The 25220-nt window shown below is 54.1% G+C and overlaps 1 protein-coding gene across 2 annotated transcripts in view; it reads left to right on the top strand.

The window, feature by feature from the left end:
* Positions 1 to 283: 283 nt before the first annotated feature.
* Positions 284 to 25220, top strand: part of RFX4 (regulatory factor X4) — a 152814-nt gene continuing 127877 nt past the window's right edge. The window contains exon 1 of one of the 2 annotated variants that reach the window (XM_056118722.1): positions 284 to 735. In XM_056118722.1, the coding sequence (XP_055974697.1) occupies positions 693 to 735 (43 nt within the window). In that variant the 5' untranslated portion in view covers positions 284 to 692. The remainder of the gene's footprint in view (positions 736 to 25220) is intronic. The other variant, XM_056118721.1, reaches the window with a different exon arrangement.

Genomic DNA, 25220 nt, shown 5'->3' on the forward strand with positions numbered 1-25220 from the left:
ACCCCCTCACCCCCCAGCCTGCGCCGCGCCCCGCCCGATCCTGGGAGGGGTGAGGTGGGGAGGTTGGGGGGGGCACATCTAAGCCAATTTTGATTTCGCCTATAATGAGTGCCGGGCGAAGGCTGGAGAAGGCCTCTGGAACTTTAAATAAGAAAAACGTTGCTAATGCTATAATAGAAGGGGGAAGTCGGAGGGCTGGGATTGCGTCGCTCTGAGCCCCCCTTTTCGGAGGCGGCTTTTCTTATTCAAAACAGGCCCACAATGGGCTTCACAGTGCGCCTCGCCACGGCCCCATCTGACGAGCGGCCATTCATCAGGCCGGCTGGCCTATCAATGACATTGCTCCCATCGGGGCTCCTATAAAATGATGCTTTTTCCCATGAAACATCCGCAAACATTTTGACGGGTTTGGCTTTGCCCGGCTGGATTACTGAGTGTCCCCTCGCTCGCTCGCTCTCCCCCTTCTGCGTTCGCTCGCTCACTCTCTCTTTTCTTCTTTCTCTTTTCTTCTTTCTCTTTCTTTTCCTTTGCTCTTTTATCTTTTTTTCCCCCTCTCTCTTTTACTCTTGCACGCTCTCAGCCTTTGCTTCTCTCCTTCTCCGTTCCCTTTTGCTCCCTGGGCATCTCTAGCACAGGGGGATCCCCAGGCATCAGGACTTTTGGGGGGCGCCTGTGCTGTCCATGGGAAGAGCATGCATTGTGGGTTACTGGAGGAACCCGACATGGATTCCACAGGTTAGTCCTGCTGCTGGGGCTGGGGGCGATGTCGGGAGGGAAAGCCAAGGGGGGGGGGGCGGAATGGGGGGAACTTTCGAAAGAGTTGCAGAAAAGTTCAGCAGGGTCATCTTGACAGCGGGACCCCAGGGAAGGGCGGAGGACGTGCACACACAAGTCTCCGACCCGGCGCGCTGTGCGGTGGTGTGCAAGCCGATGCACAGAAACGTGTGCGAGTCTGTGGACGCGTGTGATTGTGCGGGTAGATGTGTGTGCGCGCGCGCTCGCCCCGGACACAAAGTTACGTAAAGATTCTCTGGCTCGCGGCGAACTCGAGGTGCCACTGGCAAAAACTTTGCGAGCCGACCGCCCCCTGCCAGGCCCGGCTCCTCCCCCGGGTTTGCAAGCCCCCCACCCCCGCCAACCCCCCATCCCCCCCCAACCCCCGAATAGCGGTGCGCTCTGCGCTGCCCGCGAGGGCTAGGAAGCCGAGCGGAACGCCCCGGAGGCGGGGGAGGGTGATGCTTGAGTCCCGCGCCTGGGAGGTGGGAACCGAGGCGCGGGCTGGTGGAATCGCGCGGCTGGCGAGAGTCGCGGAGGCCCAGCCGCTGTTCCCGAGGGAATCCGGGCGGTCCGGAGGTGGAGACCCCGGGTCCCCGCTGTTGGATTGGAGATGTGACCTCCTTCCGCGCCGGGGCACCGGGCCGCTGCAGAGCTGAGCCCGCTGGAGAGAGCGCGGGGCGCAGCGTGGCCGGCGAGGCCTGGCGGCAGGCTGTGCCGAATACTGTGCGTCCGGGGGGAGGAGGCCTTGGAGGCAAGTGGGGTCAGGGGTTGGAGTCGCGCGGCCCGCCGGTCCATCAGGACGGAGGGGGTTGAGGAATGTATATACAACGAAAGCGCCCGGGAGGCTTCTGGTCCTTTCTCCGGTAGCGCTAAAGCCACCGCCCACTTCTAGCACCTTTGAAGGAGCCGCCAAACTTCCCTATCGGCGCCCGGAGCCCCCAAGTCACATTGGGGGGCGGGGGAGAAGGTTCAACCCGTCCTCATAGTCTTTCAAGCAGTCGCACCTTCCAAGCAGCTCGCTGCAGTCTCGGGGTCCTGGAGGAGAGGGGATTAGGGAGAGGCAGGGATGAGTTGGGGGGCGGGGGTCTGTCGGCAGCTGGCGACGGTGGGAGCGGCCTGGAGCTTTCCGCTGCAACAAGTGTCCAGCCTCTGCCAGACCCCAACGCACATGCGACCCTTCAGCTCCCAGCGAAAAAACAAAGCCTCACCCGCGCCCCCAGCTCCACCCCTAGCAGCCTGGAAATGGGATGTGGGCTGAGGGCAGGGGTCGTCTAGGTGGAGCCCCGGATGGTTCTTCTAGGGCCCCTGAGAAAGCTTTCCAGCCCCTGCAGGCCCCACACCGTCCCCCTCTCTGAGCAGCGGGATGTTCGGCTCCCAGAGTCCTTGTCTCTGACCCCAAGGTCGACCACCCTCTCCACTGCACTGTCCGCAGTGGGTATGACCCCCTGGGAGTGGGGCAAGGCTGAGCCCCAAAGTCCTCCTGGCTGTATACTATGAGGAAGACAGGCAAGAAGAGGCATAACCCGAGCTGGTCAGGGTGCTGGTGTATGCATCATTGTGTGTGTTGGGGGGGGGGGGGTAGTGCGTACTGGGATCCCCTCTGCTAGCTCTGAGGAAAGCTCCCTCTAGAATGCATTATTCTATCAAGTAGCTAGCACTGCTGCAGCCTCCTCAACTTTAAAGAACCTTCTTGCACAAAACTAAACCCACGTCTGCATTGTTTGCCAAAAATCTGACCTGGGGGTTTCATAGAGGGAATTGGGGTCTCCTGCTCAGACATCCAGCATTGCCCATGAAGTAGGGGGGGCATTGGCTGCCCCCCTCTAACTAACGACTTGCGTTTCTGCATGTGTTTTGGAGAGTGCTGGGCTCTGGAAGCCTTCTGCTTTCGGTCACTTTGGGTCACAGCTATGTGGCCACTTTACCCTCCGTGGCAAACACCCCAAACATGTTGTGAAACCGAAATTTCTCCCCCTCCGCCCCCCCCCCCCCAGCACTCCCCGACCAGACCATTCGGAAAATCCGAGGATTCCCCCTCTCCCCATAACCTAAACTCCAAAGGAAAAGTGTGGGGAGCCGGCCAGCGAGGAGAGGACATGAGGGCGCACCCGGGGCTCGCCAAAGCCGTGAGCGGGGCCTCGCGCTCGGTGCGGTCGGGCGCGGGGGCCCTTCGCTCAGCTCCACTTAATCCAATTAGTTTTTCTCCTGCGTCCTCCGTGGTAGGTACAGATTATTTCCCGCGGCTGGCCGAGACCCGGGAGGCTAGGTCCTGCTCCTTTCACCGACGGCGCGACACCCAGCCACGTCATATTAACGATTCCATTCCGAAAGGGCTTTGGAGGCTGGCGACGCGCAGCGAGGCCGAAGTCGGGAGCGTCCCGGATCAGAGGGGCCGGCGAGCGGGGCCTCCGTCCCCTACTCCTTAACAGGAAAATCCCCGCCAAGTGCCTCGGGCCCGCGAGAGCGGTTTTGCAGGGGCCGGGGCTCTAGGAGCCGGCCTGGGGGCCACTTCAGCGTGACCTGCGGAAACGCTCCCCTTTGTTCCGCGCACCGAGCCGGTAATAGATTCCTCAAGTTTTTTTTCTAAAATACTCCACAAGTGGGGGGCTAAGACAATAGCCCCGTCGGGGGGAGGCCGGGAGCCGGCGCGCGCCTCCTGGGCCTGGGGCTTGGAGGCGGCGGAGCGTAACCTCGCGGAGCCGCGATCCCCCGAGCCCCACCGCCGCGCAGCCCAGCTCGGGCTGCAGCCGGGGAGTGCCGGAGTCGCGCGGGACCGTGGACGCAACGTCCAGTCGGCCGGGCCGCGCTTTGCCGTTCGGGCGGGTGAGCGACCCGGGCTGGGCGCTCCGGCCCCACGTGCGCGCAGCCTCGCGCGCACCGACCCCACGCGCGCAGCAGTCGGCGGCGGCGGCGTGTCGTGGCCGGCGGGGCCAATCAGGTGCGTCCTGCCCACACCTCTCACCCCCTCCTCCCCACCCGAGGCGAGCGTTGCTCGGCTACTCAAGGTACCCGGAAGATTCGAGAACGTGGGTGGGGGGTGGGGGTAAACGTAGGTAGAATGTTAGGCCGCTGAGAACGTGCGCAAATTGGGCTGGGCCCGCGGGGTCGCCTACGCAACAGAGGGGTTGTTTCTTGCTAACCGGGGTGGCGCGTTAGAGACCCAGGGAGCCGGGGCCGAACTGGAAACTTCTGCCTCTAGCCACTTTCCGTCCCGGTCGCCAGAGTCCGGAGCTCGGGCGGTCCGAACCCCCCTGGAACGGGATTTGAGCCCCTCGAGACCGCAACGGCGGGGAGGCACGTTTGTCTGCAGGCCCCCGGCCCAACACAAGGTCCAATCTGGCTCCGTGGGACCCCAGGTGGGAATATAAATATTGCCCTTGGCGCCGGGCCCTCGAGGCAAAGAGCGTCTGGGGGTGGGAGCGCGCCCCGGGCTGCGACCATCCTCTCTCAGGCGCCGGCGGCCACCCGGAGCCTTGGCCGGCAAAGGCCCAGGGGTTTGAGCTCTGCTCCCTCGCCCCCTCCCCTCCCCAGGCCTGTGTGTGTGGCCGGAAAGGGGCTCGCGCGCCCCCCACCCTCACCACCTGCCAAGCGGCGGCGTCTGGCTTGGGCTGCAGGGTCAAGGCAGTGCCGCGTGGTCCCGGGCTGTCCAGGCCGGTGGCCGCCACCCTCGCAGCGCGGACGCGTCGGACCGGGGGAAACCCCGCACCCGAGCCCGCGCAACGGCCGGGCCCAGCCAGCCAGCCTGCCAGCCAGCCAGACAGACAGACAGCGCGTTTTCCCACCCGGCCCTCAGGACCCCGAGAGCCAGGAAAGTTTACAGGGGTCGCGGGGTGGCGCGGGCCAGAGATTTCCAGAGCTGCGCCCGTCCCCCGCAGCCCCGCGTTACCATGGAGACTGCTGGAAGTCGGCTGGGGGGAAAACAGACCTGGCGCAAAGCAAAATATTATGAGTGCAGTTGGGGTGACTTCAGGGGGGCCGGGGACCGGAGGCAGGAGCGGGAGCCAGAGGCAGGGGCGGACAACAAAAGGCCGAGTGGGGTTTGGACGGGGCCTCCCCGCGGCGGGCCGAGAGCTGGACCGTCCTGCTTTCCCAGAGGCACCGCGGACTCTTAATTTCTCTCCAGCAGCTACACCTTTTCCCAGCCCGCCTGCCCGCCCCCGCCCACCCCTCCTCTGCGGGTGCGCGTCCAGCCTCGAGGTTAGGCGCCAGCTGGGCACTGCGCCGGCCTCCTCCACGACCCCCAACGTGAAAAGTTCGGGCTTTTCTTCTCCAAGACCCGTGGGTCGCCCGGGATGAGTTTCTCACCGCCCCCCCCCCCCCCCCTTCGCCCTTCTCCTCCAAGATCTGAAAGGGTGAGGGGTTAGGCTAGGGCGGGAAAGAGAAGAGGAGGAGGAGGGGGGTCCCTATTTGGTCGGAATAGGTGGTAAATATCGGGGCTGGGGGGCAGGCGGGGGATGGGGAGGACGCTCAGGCTGGTGTGTAGTCAGTGAAAGGGTGTGTGTGTGTGTGTGTGTGTGTGTGTGTGTGTGTGTGTGTCTGGATTAATTTCCTCCGGACAGTGGGAGAAGCTGTGAGCTGTAATTCGGATGCGGACACTTGTCTAGTTAGCTAAACTATACTCGCCTTCTGAGATTGCTTTTCATGGCCTGCAGAAAAAGAAAAAGGGGGTTCCAAGGAGCTCAACCACCCGGGGTTGGACCAAATTGCAGATCCAGGAAGAAGTATGTGAACCGGTTCCCCCCAACAGCCTTGCTCTGGGACTTGCTTCCCACGCCCTGAAGTCATTGCAGATCAGATGGAAGCCCAACCCCCTGTGGTGGCAGTTCTCAGTGCTCCTCAGGTCGCTTGAGACCCCAGCTGGGATAGGGCTGCTTCAGTGTGGAGTTAGGAGACTCTTGAGATGCTTCAGAGCATCAGATTTGACTGGCCTCTGCAGTGCCAACACGTTGCCATCCAAGGGAAACTGGAATCCACCCACACCCTTCGTCTGTAAAAGAATGGGCTGGACTTGATCAAAAGTCCAACTGCTCCATGAGGTGCTGGTGCCCCTGATGGCATCTGCCCTAGCTTATTCATGGAGTTTTTTCCATGAAGTTTTTTTGTTTTTTTTTTCATAAAGTGGTTCATGAAGTTTTTCAGGTGCTCAGAGTCTGCTGTGAGCTGGGCTGGGAGGCGTAGTTCCACCCAGAACCAAACTCAGGGTTTCTCAGTCAAGTGACTGTTCTGCGTGGCATCTTGGCCATGAAAGGTGGAGGCTGTATAATGTGGAATTCCAGTCTGCAGGTTTCTGTGGAACTTCCCCCCAACTCCCACCCCTTCCCCTGAGGCTCGCCTGACTTTTGTTACAGGAACCCTGGGCACTGGGTGTGTGTGGTGGGGTGGGCACATGAGCTCTGGCAGGCATTCCTGCTGGTTGTCATCTTTCCCTGTCATTGCAGAGCACGTTGCCAGTTTTATGAAGGTTTAGGGGAGAGAGGATGAACTCAGAAGATGGATTATTTGTATAGTTAGATAAACTATACCCACTAGGTGGGTCCTGTGCACCTGTGGGAGAAGGAGGGTAGGGCTGTGGTCAGGGTCTGAGGATGCATTTGAGGTGAGAAGACAGAGACTCTCGGGAGTGGGGGATTATGTGACTCAAAGGGGCAGTCCTCCTGGGGAGCACCCACACCAAAAGAAAGAGTCGCTTTCTTTTGTCTTCATAGGCTAGTCAACTACTTTCCCTTAATACAATTGCCGCCTATCTCTTTTTAGGATGATGGAGGGTCTGGCCCATGGTGGGGATGGGTCACAAGCTTTACGTGGCAGAACTGGAAGAGAGACCAGATTGGGAAAGCCACTCCTTCCCTACACCCACCCATCCTTTCCCTCTGGAAGGTTCCAGAGCCTAGCCTGGGCTTGCTCACAGGGCTCTGCCATCAGATGACTGGAACCCCACGTAAAGAGGGGATGGATGGAGGAGTGTACGCATCCCGGACTGTACTCTTAGGGCCCCGGAGAAAACCTCCCCATTGGTCTGTGCTTCTGCATTTGAAGAGGCTTTTTAAATGACATCAGTGGTCACTGTCACTGTCACTGTCCTCCCGTTGTTCATCGATTTGCTCGAGCAGGCCCAGTAACGTCTCCATTGGAGACTTTGTTGTTACTGTGTTTGGCATATCGAATACGTCACGGGGAGCTTGCCAGGGGCAAGAGTGTCTCGGTAGCTTGCCGGGTTCTCCGAGAGGGGCAGAGGAATCGAACTCGAGTCGGCCATGTTGACTGCGTGCAAGGCAAACGCCCTACCGCTGTGCTATCATAGTGGTTGTGGTTGATTTGGGACATATAAAGTTTTAGTCTACTTCATGCATTCATTCACCCATTCATTCATTCATTCATTCAAGAAAACTGCTCACCACCCATGGTGGGCCTGGTACATTGTCAGATACAAGGCTTAATAAAAATATCTTCTAGGCTCCTCAGAAACCTAAATTCTAGAGAATTTACATAGATTGGGCTAGAGAGAGTACAGGGATTAAGGCATTTGCTTTTTACATGACTTCTCCAGGTTTGATTCCTCAAACCACATATGGTCTCCCAAGGAGTGATCCCTGAATGCAGAGCCAGAGCGAATCCTGAATACAGCCTGGTATGAGCCCCAAACCAGAAACAGAAAAACAAAAAAACAATTTATGTAGGTTAATACATAATATATATTTTGTCGGCAAATGCATGTTATGTCACTGTCACTGTCACTGTCTTCCCATTGTTCATCGATTTTCTCGAGCAGGTCCAGTAACGTCTCTATCGTGAGACTTTGTTGTTACTGTGTTTAGCATATCGAATACATCACAGGTAGCTTGCCAGGCTTTGCCGTGCAGGCGAGATGCTCTCGGTAGCTTGTCAGGCTCTCCGAGAAGGGCAGAGGAATCGAACTCGGTTTGGCCATGTTGGCTGCGTGTAAGGCAAATGCTCTACCTGCTGTGCTATCACTCCAGCCCCATGTGATGTAGGTAAATATAAAAACAGCTGGTTTCAGATGAGGGAGTAGCATCCTGAAGGGGAACCTCTCAGTAATGAAGTGACTACATTACATGGGCAGAAGGTGATTCCCTTGCAGATGCCTTTCTTCCCAGAGGCCACAGGCCAATGGCCTGGAAGCTTCGCTAGGCTGAGATGAAATTTCCATAGGGACTGACTTGCTGCTATTTGAAGGCTGCTGTGATCCAGCCCGGTTAAGGAGCCCCTGAGAACGTGCAGATCTTGCTGATGATGTGTCTCCACCTGGATGCACAGTTTAGTCTAAATGTAGAACCTAAAACAGTGCCTAGACCAAATGTCTACCATTAATCACAGCCAGTATGGGCTGACGACAAAGTTCTGAGCTGGAAATGAAGGTGTTGAATGAGTTTTGCTGCTCTTGCAGGTTCTGGTAACACAGACCTCGGTGGCCAGGAGCAAGATATATCAAAATTGCGTGGGCCACAGGTGTTTCTGTTTCAGGGCCACACTTGGTGGCTCTCAGGGCTGCCTCCTGGATCTATGCCCAGGGATCATTCTGGGTGAGGCTTGAAGAGCCGTACGGGGTACCGAGGGACAAACCCAGCTTAGGGACAAACATGCAAGGCAAGCGCCCTACCTGCTGTACTATCGCTCCAGCCCACACATGCCTGATACGGAATGTAAGTCACACAGTTAACTTTTCCTTGGTATTTTTAAGACTGCTCTTTATGACATGGGGCTGAAGCGATAGCACAGTGGGTAGGGCATTTGCCTTGCAAGCGGCCAACATGGCCAATCTGAGTTCGATTCCTCCGCCCCTCTCGGAGAGCCCAGCAAGCTACCGAGAGTATCTCCCCCACACCGCAAAGCCTGGCAAGCTACCCGTGACGTATTCGATATGCCAAACACAGTAACAATTGTCACAATGGAGACATTACTGGGCCTGCTTGAGTAAATCGATGAACAACGGGAGGACAATGTGACAGTGTGACAGTCCTGTGGCAGGCATGCACGAAGCCTTTCCAGGGAACTCTTAGTTCCAATGTCAACCTCCATGGTGGAACCTGTTATCTATTCCATCTTATGCAGTGGGGCATGGGGGTAGATAAATATTAAGAAGAGGGGAAGGAGCCTAACCCGAGCCCATCCCCGCTTTCTCCGGGCCCCACACTCTCTGTGTCCAGAGTCCGAGGGCGAGGATGGTGGAAGGGATGCCAGGAAAGTGTTTCTCCCTGTAGCAAGAGCCAGACTATTTCTCCTCTTGATATCAAAGTGTTCTTTGTAGAGACTATTGTTGATAAAAACCAGGACTCAAATCAAAATATGCCCCCCTCCTTTTTTTTTTTTTTTTTACTACATGTAGGAAATGCACATTAGTCTTTAGAATTCCTTTGATGGTCAGTTGGGATTTATTTTGTTTCTGAGAATGGCAAGGCTCTGCATGGCTCGGTGCCCCTGTCCCTTCCCCTGCTCCCCAGGAAACACAGATCAGCCAGGGAGAGCCACTGGGAAAGATGTGTGTAATTTAACAAACAGGGTAGCAGCCAAGAGCCTGTCACAGCTCGGAGGCAACCTGTAATGCCAGATGTACGTGGTGTGGCTTAGTGCAAAGATCGTGAGCTCTGTTATCCGGACCCCCAAGGCTTCAAGCCCAGCTCTTATCATTTCCCAGTTGGGTCGCCCCAGGTGAAGGATCAAACTCTTCTAAGCTTGTTTTCCTCCTTAATGAAACCCTCACTATGCAGGGCTGTTAGGAGAGTAAAATGGCTCCTTTAAAATTGCCTGGGAGGTTCAGCTATTAAAAATACCTGATTTCCCTGGGGTGGGGTCCGAGTTGGGTAATGGGATTGGAACCTTGGTGGGCAGTTGGGGAGCTGGGTCAGGGTGGGGAATAGACATCTTCAGCATCTGGAAGTTTCCTGTGCTGCGAAGCTCTACCGCGTCTTGGTTGAGACCAGTCATTCTCTCATGTTCTGGAGAGCAGGATTTGTTTCTTTTCTACATGTTTTAAGGCATTTGATGTGTGTGTGTGTGTGTGTGTGTGTGTGTGTGTGTGTGTGTGTGTGATCTTGGTTGCCTTCTGGTGTTTTCCTGTTGGTTGAAGTAACTGGCAAATATGACTCTAGTGGTAACACCTCGTGGCTGGGATTTTGGTCCTGGAGTAGATTCCATAAGTCCTCAGGGAAAATAGACACAGGCTAAAGCTCCTGCCAATGTAGCGCCCTCCCACGCCCTCCCCGTGTGTGTGTGTGTGTGTGTGTGTGTGTGTGTGTGGCTCCCGCTCTCCTACCTGACACAGAACGTGGCGGCTCAGCCTCCTCACGGCCTTCTCAGAGCCAGCTTTCGACTTGTAAGCAGCATTGTTTACAGCATTACTTCTTTAGGCCACACCGGTGGGCCTACTTCTGGCTCTGCACTCCAGGATCACTCCTCGAGGGACTTGGGGTACCATACGTGGTGCAGAGGGTTGAACCCGGGTCGGCTGCATGCAAGGCAGGCACCCTACCCACCCAATTATCATTCCAGCTCCAAGCAGCATTGTTTTAAAGATGGAACAGGGTTGGAGCGATAGCACAGCGGGTAGGGTGTTTGCCTTACATGCGGCCGACCTAGGTTTGATTCCCAGCATCCCACATGTTCCTCCGGGCACTGCTAATTCCTGAGTGCATGAACCAGGAGTAACTCCTGTGTATCGCCGGGTGTGACCCAAAAAAGCCAAAAATAAAAAGAGCCTTTCTCAGAAATTCGTTTTAGCAGGATTCAGAAAGGTGGTAGTTTTTTTTTTTTTCACGGCAGAGCCTGGCAAGCTCCCTGTGATGTATTCGATATGCCAGACACAGTAACAACAAAGTCTCCAATGGAGATGTTACTGGGTCCGCTCGAGCAAATCGATGAACAACGGGAGGGCCTTTACCTTTACCATTTTACCTTTTTTTTTTTTTTTTGCCTTTCTTGCCTTTTGTTCTGTTTTGGTTTTGCTTGGGGAGCACACCTGAATCTGTTCGGGGTCACACCTGCTCTGTGCTCAGAGGTCACTCCCCGCTTGACTTGGGGACTATGTGGCTCTGGGAATCGAACCCAGGTCTCCAGCACGCAGAGCTATCGGCCTCTGCATGTTTTTTTCTTTTTCCTTTTGAGAAAATAATCCATGTTTTATTTCTATCTTTTTTGTTTGTTTGTTTCATTTTACCTTTGAATGTTAACCATCTTCTCTGAGAGCGATGAAGAAGAAGCCCTTATTAAAAAAAAAAAAAAGAGCAAAAGCCACAGATTATGTTCACCACGGAGTGTGGTCCCCTGTGGGACCTGTGTGGCTGTGGATGGTTTGATTTCACTTGTGCCCCAGCTGACACTCAGAGCTGACCCCTGGGCGGTGGCTTAAACTTCAGTAAACCAGCAACAGGTGATTCGCCCTGTGCAATTTAGAGTTATCTGTGGGCAGGGGACTCTGGACGGGTGGGGTCTATGTGGTGGCCGGCGTTCTACTTTATTTAAAGGGACAGGGTGGCCTTTGAGAAGGCTATCTCCCAGCCAAGGCTGGACGGGGCTGCCTGGCCTGAGCGCTTGCTCCCTCCCAACTGTGCTAAAGGTCAGTGCGGTTTAAAAACAGCTTCAGGGAGGTTGCTGGCTTTAGCAGGTTTTGAGTCAGACCTAGTGGAAAAGGACCCTTCCTAAGCAGTGAACCCCCCAAATCCCTTCTCTGGCAACAGAGGTGCCCTTGTCTGCACGCGTGAACTTCTCCTCAACTTTGTTGAGTTTGAACTGTCATTTGAAGAAGCTCACGTGTGACGAGCGATTGCTGATCACATTGCGAGCATCTGATTTTTGAGGCATTTTGTGGCGGGATAAAAAAAAGTCAATGTGTTTGTGTTGAATGATTTTGGGAAGAGGACACATTTCCTTTGCCCGTTCCCTGAGTAGAAGTCATCATTTCAAACAAAACGAGCCTGCACGGCCTTGTGGAGCCCATGGCAGCCGTTTCTGACGGGTTCATCTGGGTTTTGGGTGTTCACCCAGATAATACATATCTTTCTGATTTGTGGACTATCCTGAATGCTCCTGGGCAGGCCCAGTTTCTGTTGAAATTGTCAGGCTTTTGTAAAACTCCAGGCTGGGGTTTGTGACCTAAACTCTAATCTTAGGATGAAATTGATCAGTTACGTGAAACATTTTGCTTGGTCTTTGTGAGGTTCAGTTATGAGGTTCAGTTCCCTTGGCTGTTAGGAGAGGGAGAATGGTGCCTTTGTGAGTTGCCTGCCCCAGAGAAAATCCACTAATTTGGGGACCATGGAGATAGTACAGCGAGTAGGTCTTTGCAAGTGGCCCACTTGCGGTTTGACAACTGGTATTCCATATGTGTTCCTCAAAACCTGCCCCTCCCCCGTGCCCCCACCAATAGAGATTCCTGAGTACTGCCAGAAGGATCCCCAAAACAACCCCCCGAAAAATCCACTAATTTTTTTTTATTAGTAAAACACCATGAGGTACAGTTGTATTCTTACAACGATCAAGTACCCTTCCCTAAAAATCCACTAATTTTGCGACATCCTACATTACCACTAAATTGGTGGAAATTTTGTTTCTCAGAGTTTTATTTCTCTCCTGGTTTTGCAAACTTGTCTCTTTGCAAAGCAGCAGCGGTTTCCCCAAGGCTTTCTTTGCCAGTGGAGAAGAGAACTGTGAAAGCCCTGGGCACTTCAGGAGCAGGGTGTGAGGGGGCCCAAGGAGGAGCTGTGAGCAGGGCAAAGACGCTTTCTAAAGCTGGGCCCTGTCCTCGTGAGAGGCCTTGGGTTTCCCTGAACTTTTATTTTCAGCTCGGTGGGCAGAGTTGCTGAGGTTACTGTGGCTTGAGTAGGGGACCTTTTCAGAAATGTCAGGCTTTCCAAAAACAAACAAAAAAGCCCCATAGCTTTTCTTTTCATCAAGACTTGGTGTTAAAGTTTGGAAACTTAGCTGTGGTGAGAAGAATGGATTCTTTCTCTGCTTCTTTGGGGTTTCCTCTAAGCACCCAGGATGCAGATTATTCTACCTCATAGGGATCGGCAGCTGGAGCTTAGGGATGGGCAGAGCTGCTGGTCTATGAGCCAGAGTCAGGCCCAGTGGGGGAAGTTCCTGGGGGTCCCGGACAGGAGAAAGCCAAAGAAAGGAGTCCCATTGGGACTGTCGGTTGGCCAACTTTTTTTTTTTTTTATCTGAAAACACCAAAGCTGTGTGAGTGCAGCAAGTATCCTAGACCAGGTAATGATACATACATGCTTTTAGAGATGGAGGAAGGGGAGAGGGAGAAAGGAGATCATAGGAAGGCAGCAGAGCGGGCGTAAGAGGACAGGAAGGGCTTGAAGTCGTTTTGGTCATTACAGGCTTAATAAGCTATTCTCACAATTTTCTCTCCATACATATTTCAAGAAAGGGACTCCCTTCTTGAGATTGAATAGGGAGATTAATAAAATTTGTAATCTTGGGGCGGGGGAGAGAGGAGGGGCAAAATGAGGTGGTCTGGGAGTCATTTAAGCAGCGTGGTGGAAGGGTGCACTGGGTGGCAGTGAGCTGAGGAGCTGGACAGCGAAGCCTTAAACAGGAGCGCTGCTGTAAACTGGCACCCCAATTACAAAGAGAGAGAGAAAGAGGTGTCATCTTTTCTAAGGACTGTGCTCAACACTTAGACCTGTCACCTCTTTTTATCATTATTGCTCTGAAATTATGAGGCGATTGTCCTTGTTTATGGACGAGGAAACAGAGTCGGGGCAGAGAGCACAAAGAAGGATGAGGTAGCACTGTCCTCCTGTTGTTCATCGATTTGCTCGAGCGGGCCCAGTAACGTCTCCATTGTGAGACTTGTTGTTACTGTGTTTGGCATATCGAATACATCACGGGGAGCTTGCCAGGCTTTGCCCTGCGGGCGAGATACTCTTGGTAGCTTGCTGGGCTCTCTGAGGGGGTGAAGGAATAGAACCCAGCTCGGCCGGGCCAGCCACTTGCAAGGCAAATGCCTTACCGCTCTGCTATCACTCCAGCTACAAAGAAGGATGTGAACCCAGAATGCTCTGGAACCCATGCCAGGCCCCCTCTGCAGCTACTAAAACCCTGAGCTAGAAGGTAGAGATGTCCACACCCGTTACCCTCTGTACCAGAGAGTTCCAAGCACCAGCCTCCCCTCACCCAGACAGCAGATCCCAGTGTAGTAGGGTACACTCTCTGGGTGTATAGGAGTACTTTCTCTGGTGTAGTGCAGGTACTCCCTGGGTGTATGGGAGTATTCTCTCTTTGGGTGTAGTGGGGATACTCCCTTGGTATAGTGGGAATACTCCCTGGGTATATGGGAGTACTCTCTCTGGGCAGAGTGGAAATATTCTCTGGGTGTATGGGAGTACTCTCTCTAGGTGTAGTGGGGGATATTTCATGGGTAAGTAGGAATATTCCCTGGGTATATGGGAGTACTCCCTCTAGGTAGTGGGGTTACTCCTTGGGTATATGGGAGTATTCTCTCTGTGTGTAGGGGGGGTACTCCATGGATAAATGGGAATACTCCCTGGGTGTATGAGAGTACTCTCTCAGGGTAGTGCAGCTACTTCCTGGGTGTATGGGAGTACTCTCTCTGGGTATACTGGGCACACCTGCTGTCAGGTGCACTTGGAGATGACTCTGGCTGCAGGATGCTGCTGACCCCTAGGGTGCGCCTTCCGGGGCTGCTTTGTACTGCCCTGCTTTGAGTGCAGCCTTCTACTTCCCAGTGGAGAAAATGCCCCGCCCACCACTTACTTTGGCAGATGTGGACTCTGATCCCCCACACCCCCTTTCCAGGGTTTTGTCTGTTTATTTATACACAATTTTTCTCTTTTGGAGCTTACATTTTTTTTTTTTTGAGGTAAGATTGTTCATTTATAGGGGTGGGAGATGTCCGACCTGCAAAATCCTATTGCCTGGCCCTGGAGTGTTGGGGGCAGACACGGGTGCCTGTGGCCCATCTGCTATACTGTGTGACTCAGGAATGGTGTTATAAACCTCATGGCCCAGGGCAGGAAAAAGCTCCTCATCCCTTCTAACAGTAGGATCCGGTGTCCAGCTCTGTGTGGTTTTTTTGTTTGTTTTGCTTTGTTTTAATTTTTTTTTAAAAGAATCACCGTGAGATACAATTGCAGACTTACAAACTTTCGTGATTACGTTTCAGTCATACAGTGATCGAGTACCCATCCCTCCACCAGTGCCCATTCTTTACCAATGTTCCCAGTATCCCTCCCGCCACCCCCCATCCCCCTCTGCCTCTGTGGCAGGCACATTCCCTTTTACTGTCTCTTTCCTTTTGGGTGTTACGGTTTGCAATACGGGTACTAAGTGGCCATCATGTTGGGTCCATAGTCTACTTTCAGCATGCATCTCCCATCCTGAGCGAGCCCTCCAAGCATCCTTTACTTAGTGGTCCCTTCTCTATCTCAGCAGCGCAGTTTTAATGTCTGTGGCTACCACCTAATCTGACTCCCTCCAGAATCGATCCCATTTCCTGACCTACCTATCACCGGCCAGCCCCTCCCCGCTGGCCACCACCATGGGACTCTCATAGCTAAGAACCCATTTTAGTTTTGTCTTGTTTGTTTCTCGTAACTCTGGCTTTCCCAGGAGAGGGCAGTCATTTTGTCTTTTTTTGACTCTTCACTGGATATGATACCCTCTGGGTCCATCCTTGTCACAGTGCAGGGTTTCTTGTTTTAGTAGCTGAACACTCTTCTGTTGGGTCTCTGTTCCACATCATCCATCACTGTCTGTTTCCAAACCTCAGCTATTATCAGTAACGCCACAGTGAATATAAGGGTGCGTGCATCTTTTCAAATTAGTGCTTCAGGTGAAGGAGCCCGAAAAGGACTAGCTGGACCATCGGGTATTTGGCATCTTCATTTTTTGAGTAATCGTCACGCAGTTTTTCTATGGTGTCGGCATCATTTTACATAAGAGGAAGCATTATTAAATATGGAGAACACTAGCGCATGAGTCTGAATAATGGCGGAGTGAGCCTTTGGCAGAACGAGCCAGCTGACTTTTGCGTGCCTTAATGACATTTTCAGGATGACTTCTGATGGTCCCTGTTATGTGTTCCAGTGTGGAACCCCGCCCACACTGATGCTCAGAGCCCATGGCATTGCTGTGACGTTGTGGCTTACAGTGCCTATTCATTGTCAGTTGTGGGAGAGTTGGCAGCTAGTAAGCCGGCTGTTAGGATCATCATGCAACCAGTGGCCACTATTGGCGCAGTCATTGTAGCGAGGGCCCTGGTGGCTTTGCCCTAGGCTGGCTGCATGAACTCAGCTTCACTGTACCTCAATGTGCTTTTCAGCACGGTGGCAACTTGAAGTGGACTTACCTGCAAGGTTAGATAAAGCCATGCAGCCAAAGCTAAGCACGGGCCCTGGGCCATATGCTAAAAGTCAGCAGAGAGCCTTTGGGTCACCTGCTGCTTCTCCTTCTGGCCCCATACCCCTTGGACGGGTGCCACAGAGCCCCCATCTGTGGCTCTGTCAATATGCTCCCTTACTGCCCGTGAGTGAGGATCGTCCCCATCCCAGGGAAACTTGCCCCCCGGGATGCAGCCTTGCACACAGCCTCAGGACCCCGCACACTGGAGTTTCCTGTGCCCCCACAGTGGCCAGGAAGGTCCCCTCCACACCAGGGCGGCCTCTCGACTCGTCCTCACAGGGCACTGACCCTTGCTGCCCAATAGCACTGCCCGGCCTGATGGAGGCACCTTCCTCTGTTCCCCCACATCCATACCCATTGTGTCAGGATCTGGATATGGCACCTACCAGAGCTGCCTCCAGCATAAGCCCATGCTCCCTCCGTCCATGGGGATGGACCCGCGGACCTCTCTGTTTGCTTTCTGGGACTGGCTGGGTCTGTGCACGTGGCACCTGGCACGTCCATGTGGGTGAGCAACTCTCTGAAACTGCCTTCAGGTGCCAGGCAGTGTCAACATCTTGATCGCTTCCGTGCCTCTCTGTATGTCCCTTTTCCCTCTCCTTGATGACTTGCTCTTCTGTGACAAGCAGACCTGGTCCCAAACACAGGGCTGAGGGCTAAGGACACCCAGTGAGTCCTGGAGGAACTTAATAGTATTTCTCTTAGCCTTCATAATAACCTCTTTCTCACAATAACCTCATGAGGAGATCGTTCTTTTTTTCTTTTTCCTTTTTGGGTCACACCCAGAGATGTTCAAGGGTTACTCCTGATTCTGCACTCTGCAAACGAGACAGCATCCCTAATTCTTGACCATCAACAGAGGTCAGAACTCTGAATTCTTTCTCTCATTTGAGTGAAGCATGATACTCCAAGCATAGCTCTTTTGATTCCTCTTTGGGAGACCCGAGTAACGTTCTCATCCTGGTACAGGGGCAAGGGCTAAATTTAGGGCTCATCCAAGGGTTTTATTTATTTTTTTTTATGGGAGCTCGCCTACAGAGAGAGAGGGCATCGAGCTCACTCTGTGGGGCTGGGCAATGCTACGGAGAACTCAGAGAGACTCTGAGGATGTGTGTGGTTCAGCATCTGGGTTCATAGTCAGGGCACAGCCGGGTTCAAATCCCGACTCAGCTGCTGACTGGCTGTGGGTCCTGGAGCCGTGCCATTGCTGGGACCGGGATGGGGGTGAAGATGAAGGTGCTTAACCTGGACACCGCAGTCCTGCAGATGTCACTGTGTCCCCTGCTCACCTGGAGCCGGCCGCAATTGAGGCCCCAGAGGATGGGGGAGAGACAGCCGAATCCTGGTCACATGGATGGTCCAGCGGGGAGGATGCATTAGTGTCATAGGACATAGCTCTTAGCTGTGCTCATCCAGGCTTTCTCCCCCTCACTTCCGCCCTACCATTCTCTCTGGCCTTGCTTTATTGTGATAAGGGGGCATAATAATACCCACATGTGGGGCTGAAGTAATGGTAAAGTGGATAGGGAGTTTGGCTGGCACATGGTTCTACCTGGGTTCGATCCCTGGCACTCCATTTGGTCCCCTGAGCCACTGCCAAGAGTGATCCCTTGAGCACAGAGCCAGGATTAAGCCCCGAGCACTGTCAGGTCTGGCCTCAAAACAACATCAACAACAAAAAAAATCATTCTTGCACTCAGGATTTACAAAAAGAGCATTGTAAATGGTTCAGTACTGTGTGGGGTTCAAGTGTTGGCCCATATGCCTCATGGGTGTGAGGTGCTGGGTCCCATGCCTGGGACCACGTGCCCCAGGCCCTTTGGAGTGTTGCTGGGAGTTCAGTGTTTTTGGATGAGGGCTGGAAGAAAAGTGATTCTTTATATATATGTGTATATATATGTGTGTGTGTATATATATACATACATATATAATTTTCATAAAAGTAGTTTACAATAGTTCATTACAGATAATATTCAAACACCAATCCCACCATTTAAGCCTGTAGATAAGAGAATACAAGCAAGTATGTTAAAACCAAACAAATGTGTGTCATTTTTGATAAGTAAGTGAGATAGAGAGTAAGAAAGAGCTCTTGGGGCCGTGAATGCAGATGCGCGCTCCAGGAAATTCTGTGTTGTTCTCTTCTGGGAGCTTTAGTTTATAGTCTCTAGGTCTTGGCCATTGATGAGATTACATGGCACTGGGGGCAGTTTGTGGGTGTGACTGCCAAGCTACTGGAAAACTGGGGAGCTGGGGGGAGGAGGAGGCCCAGTCCTGATCTGAGCATGCTTGGAGATTTCAGTCATGGGTCCTGCATATCTGGGCTTTTCTGCTGGTCCCGTCTTGGGTGAGGTTCATCCTCTCTTAAGTGAGGCTCATTCGAGCGTGTGGACAGTAGCCTTGAGCATGGTGGTGGTTGGGTTCTGGAGGTTTTCGGCTACCGGAGTTCTGCTTGGGGTGGGGAGGGAAACTCAACCCAACCCCCTACGAGGTGCCCCTCGTAGCTCTAAGAGGCAGGCAGCAGACTCAGGAAGGATCCAGAATCGGGCAGGTCCATGGAACTGGGGCACCAGAAGCCTTTACATGTCTGATCTCCTCCTCCTCTTCACTGTGTGAACCCCCAGGCCCCTGCCCTCAGGAGAGACTCTCTCACTCTAGTGGAGAGTTAGGTTGGCACAAGCATCTGCTCCCATGGGAAGTTTCCCCTGTTGCCGATGCAAGACAGACAGAGCGGACAGGCTGGAAGAGTCTGGGGAGACAATGGGAAGCAGAGTGGCTGGGGAGGTTGGAGGGTACCGAGGCTGCCAGGGCAGTCAGTGATGAGGAATGGAGATGAGAGCACCTTGCACCATGAGCACTGTAGCTTCTATTAATGATATCTGCATGCCTCCCTCCTCCTCCTCCTCCTCCTCTTTCTCCACCCCTTCTTCCTCCTCCTCCTCCTCCTCCTCCTCCACCTTCTCCTCCTCCTCCTCCTCACTCCACCCATGAGCTTTATCAGGAGGCCTCTGGAGCCCATGTTTCCGTTGGAATGACTGGACACTGAGGTGCACACACAAAGGGCAGTTTGGGGAAGATGCGTTTTTAAGGGAAATAGAGTCAGGAGATCCTAGTGGTGAAAACCCAGTTGGAATTTTTTTCTTTTGGCGGGGATGGGTGGGACTGGGGGCACACCCAGAAGTTCTCGGGGCTTACTGCTGGCTCTGTGCTCAGGCATTACTCCTGGTGGGGCTGGGAGGGTCATCTGGGGGACTGGGCCTTGAACCTGGACTGGCTGTGTGTTCGGCCAGCACCAGAATCTGCTGTACTCGCTCTCCAATCGCCCACCCCACCCAGGCTAAGGTACTTGAAGACAGGTGGAAAGGGGTGAGTGGGCTGCCGGGCCTGGGGCTCACACATGGCCTTGCATGGTCAGTCCCACGTTCCATCCCTGGAACAGTCGCCCTGCTCCCAGAAAAAGGCAGACGGATGAGGTTCTTTCAGCTGAGCAGGCAGGGTGGGCAGGACGGGGGTAGGGAGTTGGTCTCCGAGTGAATGGCTGCTCTGAAGGAGGGAGCAGAGCCTCCCGGGGGAGGCGGGGGGGGGGGGGGGAGGGGGCTGGGGAGAGCCAGGCCTCGTGGGCTGGTGCAGGTTCCCTTAGGCCCTGCTTCCTGCCCACAATGGTGACGTTTCAGCCCCAGGGGCTGTAGGAGCGAGCGCCTCCTGGTCATGGACAGAGAGGCCGCAGAGGCCACCCGCGGCCCTCTTTGTCCAGGCCAGGCAGTGTGGTCTCCCTCCCTCTCTGTGACCTGGGCAGTGTCAGGGCGCCGTTCCACCACTGCTGGGACAGAAGTGGACACTTCCCCACAGTGGGGGCACAAAGCAGCCGCAGAGAAACGGGCAGTGAGAACGCTGGTGGTGCTCTTGGGGAGGCCGCGTCTCGGCAGCCCGACCCCTGACACGCTTGCGTCCAGCTGCAAATTGGGCTCCGGGGATGGGGTGCGGTGCGGGGATCCTGTGGCAGGGACTGGCTGGGTAAGGGCACCAGTGACACACAGTGTCCATTCCCGAGACTCTAGTCATGGCTTCCTGCCCATGTGTGCATGTGCATGTGCATGTGTGTGTGTATGTGTGTGTGTGCATGCATGTATCTGTGTGTGTGCATATGTGTATGTGTGTAATTATGGGTGGATATGTGTGTTATGTGTTAGATGAGTGGGTGTAATTATGGGTGTGTGTGGGTCATATGATGTATGTGTGTATATGCATGTAGTTATGTGTTACATGAGTAAATATATGTTGTTACATGAGTAAATATATGTTATATGAGTGTATGTATATGTGTGCATATTTGTATCACTGTATCACTGTCATCCTGTTGTTCATTGATTTCCTCAAGCAGGCACCAGTAACGTCTCCTTCGTCCTAGCCCTGAGATTTTAGAAAGTGCCACACAGGAGGCTCTTTCAGGGTCAGGAGAATGAGACCCATCATTGTTACTGGTTTTTGGCATACTGAATACGCCGCGGGGAGTTTGCCAGACTCTGCCGGGTGGGCAGGATACTTTTGGTAGCCTGCCAGGTTCTCCACACTAAGAACTAGATAATAAGATGTTGCGTGGCTGCGAATGTGGCCGCGCGCTTCCGGGAGCTGGGTTTTATAGTCTCTGGGTCTTGGCCGTTGATGGTATTACACGGTGCCGGCAGGCAATTGGTGTGTGTAACGCCTACCTATTGGAAGATGGGGAATCTGCATGGAGGAGGCCCCAGTCCTAATCCGAGCAGGCTTGGAGATCTACGCCCTGGGTCCTGCACACCTGAGTTCCTCTGCTGGTTCCTTCATGCTTGAGGCTTGTCCGAACATGTGGAGTGGTCTTAAGCATGGCTGTGGCTGGAACTGGAGGTCTTCAGCTGCCGGGGCTCTGCTTGGGGTGGGGAGGGAAACTCAACCCACCCTCCTCCAAGGGGCCCCGGTGAGGACAGCCAGGCATGGAGGCAGGAGACTCTGCGCTGTTCTCTTCCCAGAGCTGGATATGTGTATGCATGTATATAGGCACAGATGCATAGATGTGTGTATATATGTACATGTGTGTATGTGTGTGTGTGTATGCGTGTGTCTGTATGAAGCCTGGGACCCTCCCGGGCTAGGGTGAGCCTGGACATGAGCCAGCAGTGCCCCTGGCATGCTCTGAAGTGCCCAGGTCTGCAGCAGAAGCGAGGGGTGCCCACTCCCCATCCCGGCCTCCTGCCTCCCCACTTCTCTTTGTGTGGGGTGGCATTTAGCGACTGCTCTGCCTGTGTTGTGCTCCTTGGGAACTCAGAGGGGTTCCCAGCCAACTGGGCCCTAGACTCACGGCTCCTCTCTTGGGCCTGTGTGTGGGCTGATGCCCACGCAGGGCCCAGTGCCCAGCCCCCCGGGGAACGAACCGCTCAGGCCAGGCCTTGAGTGTGTGGCTCTGATGCTGGGTCTCCTGCCCGCCTGCTGAGGTGGCTCCTCCCGTGGGGCTGCCTCCTCTTTCTAGAACCTCCCATTTCCGATTCTTGAGTGCGTCCAAGGAGCTGCTTCCTCCAAGCAGTCTCTCTGGCTTGCAAAGATGGGGCCACCCCTGGCAGCTCCTGGTCTGTGCTGGAGCGCTGGGTGGGTATGGGTGGATGGTGGGGGCGCGTCTCTGTGTGACCATGTCACGGCTCACGCCCATCTATTCCCGGAGCCTACAGAAGAGGCCGGGTCCGGTTGTTCCTTGGCAGGGCCCTCTGGAAACACCTCTCAGGGGACTTCAGCAGGAGCTCCCTGGCTGAGCTGAGATAGTTGGGGTCCCAGGGGAGGGGTCTCTCTCCCAGCTCCCCTCTACTCCCTCCCGTGCCCTCCTGCTCAGGCCTGGCCCCAGCTCTAACTCCTGCAGAGAGGCCTTTGGTGACCCCGCTCCTTGGGTCAGCCCCTGCCGGCCCCGTCTCTCTGTCCCATTCATTTCCTCGCTCTGATGCCCCTTGTAGCCTGAGCTTGCTGTCCTTACTCGCGGCCTCCTGGGGCCCAGGCGCTGCAAACAGCAGGCGTTTCATGGGGCTCTCGGGTGAGGGAGAAATAAAAGAAGGGTGGGAGCTGGGTCTGCCTCTGGGGGGTGCAGAGAGGCTCCCCCTCCCCCCCAGGGCAGGACCTCATCACCATGGCAACCCACTGACCCCCCTTCAGGCACCCACCGGGCCCCCAGCTGTGCCCCCTGGTCCCAGACTTTCCTGTGTGTCCCTGTGGGGTAGGGAAGGAGGCTGAGAGAATAATCAGGCAGAAAGCGCCCAGTCCTGAGAGCAGGCCATGTCGGCCCTCTTCCAGGGTGATGAACAGGGGTCCCAAGGGGGGACATGGGCACAGAGGATGGGAGGGACTGGATCTTTCTCGGTAGCTGCCAGGGCAGCTCCCCAGCCCTTTCATGGGGGTTTCCACAGCTGTGGGCTCCTCAGCTAGGCCCAGTGCAGTGCAGGGGCAGGGAGTGCCCAGAGGCCTTTAGTTAACATTGGGGTGCCTTCCAGAGTCTCCTTAGGGGGTGTACCCTCCAGGACCCCCTTGCTTCCTGCACTTAAGGAGCATGGCAGGCCAGTTGCCCCTCCCATGGCTTGCCTTCCCAGGGGGTCTTTCTGCCTGCGGCTTCTTGGTCTAATGATGGGTGGGGGCGGGGGTCATCACAGCCTGCTTCCACCATGCCCCTTTCCCCCCTGTCTGCCACTACTCCTGGGGTCACAGGTCAGCGGACTCTTCACTCTTCCAAGAGCCCACTCATGACCTTTGTCCCTGAGACCCTGCTTTCCCCCATGGCCTGTCACCTGCCCCTGGCTGTGGGGGCCCCAGGGAAGCAGTCTGGAATGCTGGGGACGCCCATCCCTCTGCCTCCCTGATCAGGTTAGTGATACACATAGGGCTCCTGTGGCTCTGCATTCAGGAATTACTCCTGGCAGTGCTTGGAGGACCATATGGGGACCACATATGGAACCGGGGATTGAACTTGGGTCGGCTGCATGTGAGGCCAGCACCCTAGCTGCACTGGTCTCTCTCCATCCCTCTCCATGAAGATCCTTGATAAGGACCCCCGGCCCTTAGGTTCTGTTCTGTCATTCTCTTGAATCCATCCCTGGCAGCCCTATCTGCCTTTGTGCCTGATAATTCTCCAGTTACGGGGCCTGAACTCTGAACGTGATAGGCCAGGCCATCAGAACTTCTAGTGTTCATGGGGGAGAACAAGTAAAGAGATCATGATTTTCAGGTTCTGAGATTCTGGTCTCAGAGATAATCTGCATTTATTCACTTCCTGTTAAATAACTTATCTATTAGGATTTGGCATAGAAAGTGCTTGCCAAATGGATGAATTGGTGGCTGGGTGGATGAATAGACAGATGGGTGGATGGATGAATGGACGGATGGACAGGTTGAGTGAGTAGATGGATGGGTGGACATATGAATGAACAGACGGATGAATGAGTGGATGGATGAATGGTCAATGGGTAACTGGATGGATGGGTGGATGTATGGACAAGTGGATAGGTGGATATATAGGTGGGTGGGTAGATGGGTAGATGGATGGATGGAGAGGCAGGTGTGAGGGTGGATGGGTAGATGGGTGAGTGGATAGATGGGTAGATGGGTAGATGGGTGGATGTAAATGCAGGTGGGTGGGTGGATGGATGGATGGATGGAGGGACAAGCAAGTGGGTGGGTGGATGTGTGGGTGGACGGATGGGTGGGTGGGTGGGTGGATGGGTGGATATGGACAGACAGGTGAATAGATGGGCAGACAGACGGGTGGGGAGATAGTGTAAGAGAGATCAGCCAGTCTGTGCACAGTGAGCTGTCAGAGAATAAGCATAAGATCTAGAAATTGAATATCTGGATTTGAATATTAATACCTTCTAACGGTGTGACCCTGACTGACCTTTTCCAAACAGGTCACTTCCGTGTTCTTGATTGACCCCAGTTTCCTCATCTGTAAAGCGGGGTGCATGTTCTATCTCCTGAGGTCGATGGTGAAGTTCAGGTCACCTTCTCCATGGCAACATGTTCCATAAAAACTCCAGGGCCTACCAGGCTTTTGACAGCCCAGGTTGCTGCATATTCATGACGCCCTGCCCCGAGCCTGGATGCCTGGTGCTCGCTCTGTCCATGCCTTCACCTCTTCAGTTCTTTGCGCCTAGGAAGGGAACAGAGTCACCTAGAAAAACCCAATGTCTCTCATGGCTCTGCCCAGCCTCATTATTTGAAACAGGATTCCTTTTCAATTTGGATCTCTCAAATCTTTGATCCCGAGTGGGGAAGTGCCGAGGAAGATCTGTCTCCCAGAAGTGCGGATTAAACTTGTTAAAGTGAGAACCTGCCAGACCTTCTCAGCACCCACCCGCCTCTGTCCAGGGTCCCAGACAGATTGAGGCCAGTCACCTACACTCTCCGCCCACCACTGGATAATGCTGTTGGCCACTTAGAACAAGCTTGATCCTTAGTAAAAGATCCAGTGGCATGCATGGGCCAAGAGGAGGCCAATCAGGAACAGGAAGTTAGCCGGCATGGATTGTGGCATGGATCACAGTCTATCTTGTATTAGAACTGCTGCTTTGAGACATAGAATGGCTCCATTCATTTGTGGAATATAAAATATAATATGAGACTAACACCCAAAGATAGTAGAGACGGTGCCAGGAAGATTGCTCCATGGTTGGAAGCCTGCCTCATGAGCTGGCGGAGAAGGCAGCTGGGATAGAGAAAGGATCACTAAGTTAATGATGGTTGGAGGGATTGCTTGGGATGGGAGATGTGTGCTGAAAGTAGATAAAGGACCAAACATGATGGCCTCTCAGTATTTGTATTATAAGCCATGATGCCCAAAAGTAGAGAGAAAAAGTAAGAAGGAAATTGTCTGCCACGGAGGCAGGGGGTGTGGTGGGATGGTGGGGGTAGGGATGCTGGGAACATTGGTGGTGGAAATTGTACTCTGGTGGAGGAATGGGTGTTTAATCATTGTATGACTGAAACTGAAACATGAAAGCTTTGTAACTATCTCATGATTTAGTAAAACAAACAAACAAACAAACAAACAAAAA

Source organism: Sorex fumeus, unplaced genomic scaffold (genome assembly GCF_029834395.1).
Source record: "Sorex fumeus unplaced genomic scaffold, SorFum_2.1 ptg000003l, whole genome shotgun sequence".
In the NCBI taxonomy this organism is placed as follows: Eukaryota; Metazoa; Chordata; class Mammalia; order Eulipotyphla; family Soricidae; genus Sorex; species Sorex fumeus.